The sequence below is a fragment of the Denticeps clupeoides genome, chromosome 7 (genome assembly GCF_900700375.1).
Source record: "Denticeps clupeoides chromosome 7, fDenClu1.1, whole genome shotgun sequence".
NCBI classification, from domain to species: Eukaryota; Metazoa; Chordata; class Actinopteri; order Clupeiformes; family Denticipitidae; genus Denticeps; species Denticeps clupeoides.
The window spans coordinates 25,142,464-25,149,497 of NC_041713.1; the positions used below are offsets into that span (position 1 = coordinate 25,142,464).

General features: G+C 38.7%; 1 protein-coding gene across 9 annotated transcripts in view; it reads left to right on the forward strand.

Moving 5' to 3' along the window:
* Window positions 1-6,633, forward strand: part of tom1l2a (target of myb1 like 2 membrane trafficking protein a) — a 55,133-nt gene extending 48,500 nt beyond the window's left edge. For 6 of the 9 annotated variants that reach the window (XM_028986164.1, XM_028986165.1, XM_028986169.1 and 3 more), the window contains 3 exons: window positions 3,287-3,346; window positions 4,193-4,229; window positions 4,480-6,633. In XM_028986164.1, coding sequence (XP_028841997.1) covers window positions 3,287-3,346; window positions 4,193-4,229; window positions 4,480-4,622 — 240 coding nt within the window. In that variant the 3' untranslated portion in view covers window positions 4,623-6,633. The remainder of the gene's footprint in view (window positions 1-3,286; window positions 3,347-4,192; window positions 4,230-4,479) is intronic. The other 3 variants (XM_028986167.1, XM_028986168.1, XM_028986170.1) reach the window with 1 other exon arrangement.
* Window positions 6,634-7,034: the final 401 nt, after the last annotated feature.

A 7,034-nucleotide genomic window follows, 5' to 3' on the forward strand; every position in this document is an offset into this window, starting at 1 on the left:
TGGATTTTTAGTATGTTTAACTGGACCTGGCAGGCAGAGCAAGCTTTGGGGGGGGAAAAAAAAAAAAAAAAGCTTTCTGCATTTTGTCACAAAACGTAAATGTAATTTTGGGCATGTATTTATTTATTTGTGTATGTATTTATTTATTCATAGATACATACAGGGTTTTATATATAAAGCAGGGTTTTGTGTGTGTGTGTGTGTGTGTGTGTGTGTGTGTGTGTGTGTGTGTGTGTGTTGATTCAGAATTTCATTGTGTCAACAAAGTTGGGACAAGGCCATTTTCACCACTGTGTGGCATCTCCCCTTCTTACAACTCTCAACAGACTTCTGGGGACTAAGGAAACCACTTTCTCAAGTTTAGAAATAGGAATTCTCTCCCATTCTTGTCTAATAAAGGCCTCAATCGTCTTTGGCCTTCTTTGTCGCACCTTCCTCTTTATTTACATTTACAGCATTTATCAGACGCCCTTATCCAGAGCGACTTACAATCAGTAGTTACAGGGACAGTCCCCCCCTGGAGCAACTTAGGGTTAAGTGTCTTGCTCAGGGACACAATGGTAGTAAGTGGGATTTGAACCTGGGTCTTCTGGTTCATAGGCGAGTGTGTTAACCACTAGGCTACTACCACCTCTTTATGATGCGCCAAATGTTCTCTATAGGTGAAAGATCTGAGAATAAATCCATTTTGCCACACTCCATTTTAAATGATCCCTGGCCCAGTGAAAATGCCTGAGTTTGTGGATCTTGCTTAGAAATGGCTTCTTCTTTGCACTGTAGAGTTTCAGCTGGCAACGACGGATGGCACGGTGGATTGTGTTCACTGACAATGGTTTCTGGAAGTATACCTGCGCCCATTCTGTGATTTCCTTTACAGTAGCATTCTTGGTTATGGTGCAATGTTGTTTAAGGGCCCGGAGATCATGGGGATCCAGTATGGTTTTATGGCCTTGACCCTTAAGCACAAAGATTCCAGATTCTCTGAATCTTTGGATGATGTTATGCACAGTTGATGATGATAGATGCAAAGTCTTTGCAATTTTTCGCTGGGTAACACCTTTCTGATATTGCTCTACAATCTTTCTGCACAACATTGTGGGAATTGGTGATCCTCTACCCACCTTGGCTTCTGAGAAGCTCTTTTTATACCCAATCATTTTGCCAATTGACCTAATTAGTGTTAATTGGTCTTCCAGCTCTTCGTTATGCTCAAATTTACTTTTTCCAGCCTCTTATTGCTACTTTTCCCAACTTTTTTGGGATTTGTTGACTATGTGAAATTTTGAATCAACATATTTTTCCTTTAAAATGATACATTTACTCTGATTAAACGTTTCATCTATCATCTACGTTCTATTACAACTTATATTGACATTTGCCATCTCCACATCACTGCATTCAGTTTTATTCACAATTTGTTTAGTGTCCCATCTTTTTTGGAATCCGGTTTGTACATACATAAAAACATAACCCTGCTTTATGCCTGAGCTCTAAGGCCTTCACACAACCACTGATATTATATTGAGATTAAATTATACATATGTGGACTATTTCACTCTTTATGTGACTTCTGAAGGCAGTTGGTTGCGCTAGATTTAATTCCAGAGTAATTACAGGTGGCTGAATACAAATTCATTTCACACATTTCAGATTTTTATTTGTAATATAATATACCATGTGTAATTTTTATTTCAGTTCACAACTATGCGCTACATTTGTTACATTTGTTGAAGCTCAAGATGTAAGCATAGTGGGTTGGAGTGAAAAGTATGTTCAAAGCCAAATTCAAAAAAGGTTCTTGTCTATGACATTTTCACATGTTTCTGATGTATTAAAAACGGAAAACAGAGAGTTGTTAGTGTAATTATTATATGAATAGCCTAAAGGACTTGTGGGATTGATCAATTGCAATGTTTATAAATAACCAGACCCAGTGAAAATACATGTGTGAATTATGCGAGTGGAAGATGCCGCATAAGGTTCAAATTTTTTTGAGAAATGCACCCCACTGCCTAAGAGGAGTGAATACAGAATCATGTGAATCATGTGCATACAATATAACTGATGAACTTGCTGTGAGTGAATTTGTCATCAATATTCATCCTTCATAATACACAGTGTTGAATTTGTTCAGATTTGTATCTAATTGGTTGCGTTCTTGTTTAGTGATCACACTGAATCCCTTTCCTCTAGTCCTAAGGAGTTCCTACATATTTCAACTAGCACTTCACCTCCAGTTTTCACCTCCCTCTTCTTATCACCTCAAACAAACTGACTGCCTGTTATGGCTGAGTGATATGGCTAAATTATTTTTTTCATTAATTCCTAATATTGCCAGTTTGAGCGCTTCTGTATTGAAACCAAAAATACATTAATGACATACGTATTGAAAAATATATGAACTTACCACATCCTTAAACTTTTAGAGGCAGTGCCATGTAAATATTCCCTAACATTTAAATGTAGCATTCCCTAACATATAAATCCATTCATATTCAGCACAAATATTCAGTACAAATTTTCTTTTAAGTTTGTATCATAATGGCCCTAAACGATCTGTCAAAACAAAAGATGCCGTGCATCCTTTTTGACATCAGCTTTCGGAGGAGTCATGTCCAAGATCACTTTCGCTGCCCTCACCGCTTTCAGCTTTTTCTAAATCTTATCAATTCAGTCTGGGCTAACACGGATGTAGTGAAGGATTCAGCATTATAATGTCATGTGCCACCAAACTGAACTGTGATTGTCACTTTGCTCTACAAAATATTAAACTTTTAAAGCACTGCACAAGGGCCAGCCAATTAGTCGTGTTAAGCCTGCCATCCTGTTGCGAGTAAGAAACGATGCCGTTGCAGTGCTCCCTGCATGGCAGTCCAGCATTGAGGGCGCACTTAAGACTGTTTCCTGCTATGCGTGAGCGAGTATATATGCCCGAGGTTGATCAGTATTATTGACCTGAAAGTTCTCATGACTAAATGCCATCCCGCTTGATCCTGAATGGCTGCATTGAAAAGTGGTTTGTTATTGTGGTTGTGCAACACTCCTCTTCAGTCTTTTCCTTTTCCATTTTCATCTCTGCATGCTTCCATTCACATGCTTATGCCTGTGTGTGGTGTGTGAGCATGTAAATGTGCATTTGTGTGTGTGCTTCATTTATTTTGAGAATGTTGTTTGACCTCAATACTTATGTTGGCTTGAGTTTTTCCCCTCTCTTTGGCATTCTGGTGATTTTGTGGTTTTTTTGTGGCTTTTGGGCCTTTGGCTTGTCCATTGCTTTGGTCAATAGATTCCAGTAGTGCAGTCCTCTGTCATGGATGACATAGAGGAGTGGCTCTGTGCAGACGTGGTGAGAATTCTTTATCTTGCTTTCATTCCTAATATTTCACATTACTGTTCACGTGGTAACATTTGTATGTTCATTTCGTTTTAACATCACTTTTTAATCTTTAGGAATCATTTTGCCATCCACTCTTAACATCTGTGTAGTAGCTAAGCTGTTAAATGTATCACTAAATAACCGCAGGTAGTGCTGAATTTCCAATGTTTAGGTCCTACCCAAATGTAACATGGGACGGAATGACCAAAACTGAAGTTTATGGTCCGGTGTGTGTGTGTGTGTGTGTGTGTGTGTGTGTGTGTGTGTGTGTGTGTGTTAGTTACACTGTCAGTTGAAAATGTTTCTGAGTGCCTAGAAGATGCATTGTGCTCATGGTGTCCATGTTGAGTGTGTCCTCCTCCCCACTCATGTTCAGCTGACAGTGGGCTGTGTTTTTCCGGTACTATATGCAGCAGGGTCATGTTCGCTAATGTCTTCAGTGAAAGTGAAGTGATTGTCATTGTGAAATACTGCAGCACAGCACAAGGTGACACAACAAAATGTGCCCTCTGCCCTTAACCCATCACCTTAGTGAGTAGGGGACAGCCATGACTGGCGCCCAGGGAGCGGTGTGTGGGGATGGTACTTTGATCAGTGGATTCAAACCCACAACCTTCCGATTAGAGGTTCACTTTCTCATTCTGGACAATTTAAGTAATTGTAAAAATTATAGTTCTTACAAAAAATAAATAGTGACTTCACCTTTACAGTGAAATGGTCATGGAACATGTCCCATGCCTTATACAGTGCTGGTAAAATTCAGTGCAGAATCACCGCAGTATACAGTATAACTGAATTATTTCCTCTTTTTTCCAGAAAAGTGATTGGGTGGAGGAAGGGGTGACTAGTGAGGGTGAGTGTGTGTGGAAAGTTAACACAGTATTAACATTACTGAAGCTGTTACAAATAGGTTAATTTCTTTGGGGAGAGTGTGTACTACTAATGTGTATGGACAAGATTCCTAATTAGACCATTTAAACCATGTAGACTGACACTGGTTTGCTTCACTGGTATTTTTACAGTTTGTTTCCCTCTTGAATAGAAATTAATTATGAATCAGTTCAGTCTGCTAATGCTCTGTTGTGTCTAAACCTGCTCCTCAGAGTTTGATAAGTTCCTGGATGAGAGGGCAAAGGCTGCAGACTCTGCTCCACCGCTGCCTCTTGGAGAAGCTCCTGGCTTGCCAATCAGCAGCAAGAGTCACAAGAATGCCGAACCAGCAGAGGATACTCTCTTTGCTCTCTAGCTTCTGTTTCTGTCTTCAGCATGCTCTCTATTTTCTCCCTCATTCTGCTTTGTGTTTCTCTGGCTGCTCCAACCCTAACACTGAGAGAGATTGTCTGAGATTTGCACACAGGTGTATCACTAGACTTGTTTCTGTCTTGTACTTTCAAATATTATACTGTCTTAAATTCAAATTCAAATTTTGTCACATTCACAGTCATACACGGTAAGATAGGCAGGGAAATTCTTTTAAAGAATAGATTAAAACATGGCTGACTGTAGATGATACAGGGTGGTAGTAGCCTAGTGGGTAACACACTCGCCTATGAACCAGAAGACACAGGTTCAAATCCCACTTACTACCATTGTGTCGCTGAGCAAGATACTTAACCCTACATTGCTACAGAGGGACTGTCCCTGTAACTACTGATTGTAAGTCGCTCTGGATAAGGGTGTCTGATAAATGCTGTTAATGTAAATGATAATGTCATTTCTGTTAGCAGAGTTTCTATACAATAATTGCACTCTGTGCTGATCTTAATCTCATCTCTCTGAGTTTTGTAGGTACACAGAGCAGAGTCACTCCCAAAGTGTGAAACATAATAGACTTTATCTTATCTCTTATGATGGTGAAATTTAATCTGAGCATTGAGCCACCTTAACTTGAAAGTGAAGTAATTGTCATTGTGATACACAGCACAGCACACTGTGCACACAATTAAATGTGTCCTCTGCTTTTAACCAATTGCCTTTGGTGAGCAGTGGGCAACCATGCAAGGCACCCGAGGAGCATTTTATGGGGACGGTGCTTTGATCAGTGGCACCTCAGTGGCGGATCGGGATTCGAACCGGCAATCTTCTGAATACGGGGCCGCTTCCTTAACTGCTAGGCAACCACTGCCACTTGTCAATATTGCCGCAATTTATGCAAAAGATTTACTAAATCTATGCACCACAATGGGTTCAGTAGAAAAAAACATGCATTTACTCTCAATCCATCGACTCTGGGTTACGGGCCTAGCACACTGACTTTAATTATCTCAGACATATGAACAGCGATTAGTTGCCGCTTGTGTGCTCCTGGTACATCAGACATGCCCACCCTCAAGCATTAATGCTGCATTACTGTTGTTAAATGAATGCATTCATTTGGCAGCTTCAATTTTAAGTGAAAAAGAAGACCTTATGTACATTGTGTAATGAGAACAAATTAAATGGTTTGTATGTAGCCCCTGAAATGTGTACATATGCAGAATCTTTTCTAAGTATTAACCATATTTGTTAATTGCTCCTTTTATTCAGATTAATGGCTCTCTTCCTGCATCTGGGGGAAATAGATTATTGCATAGCAAACTAGACAAAACGCAGATAATGTGGAAAAAATAACATATTTGGTACTGAAATTAAGACTAGATAAGATGATCCTTTATTAATCCCACAAGTGGGAAGTTTAATGAAATGAGTTCATATTGTATATTATTGTCATGTATTGTACATTGCTGCTTATAGATAGCTGTATATATGTATTCAGAATTATATATAATATGTTTATAGAAGTGTTTATAGATTTTCTTGTGTGTGCATACTGTGTAACTTCCTACCAAACATGAAAAGCCCAACTTTGAACAGCCCATTTCCATTGTATTTTATTTTATTATGGTCATTGTCTTCAGATATCAGCTTTAAAAGTGAAAGGTAACATACAGTAATGAACTCAATTGAAATATTTATCAAAAATGAATTATAGTCTAAATTGTATAGTACATGCATAGTTGGGCAAGAATGTAATTCATACTTGTTAATTGGCACATTGTTTTATTTTTATGAGCCAATCCTTAATTGAATGTTATGTTTACTAACAAACATAATTTCTAATTTTAAGAGACTGAACCAGAATAAAGTTCTAGGATTTGTTTTCTCCTGCAGTTCTACATAACAAAGTTGTATAAGTTCCCCTACTATTCTTTCTGGTTTGTGTGGAATTGTGTGTCTACAAATGTACCTCATTATTCAATTAAAGGGATTTTAACACATTTGTTACATTCTGGGCTTCACTATAATTCTAACACAAACATGCAGTAGGATTCCTCAAGGGTGTGGAGCATTTGCAGTTCCAAGCTTGCTGGTGTCTTGTTAAGTGATTGCATTACCTTTTGCAGATTCTGAACTAAAATAAAGCAAGACACAGAGTGTGTATTTGGGGAATTATGGTGTGATATTTTATCTGTGAAAGTGAAGTTATTGTGAAACATCACAGCACATGGTGACACACAAAGAAATGTGTCCTTTGGAATGCACCAGGGGAGCAGTGTATGGGGACTGTACCTTGATCAATGGAACTTAAGTGGCACCTTAGGGTTGAATCTGCAACCTTAGCCACTAGGCCACCATTGCCCCCTTTATTTTTTGTTTAATGTACTGTAGATTGTTTGCA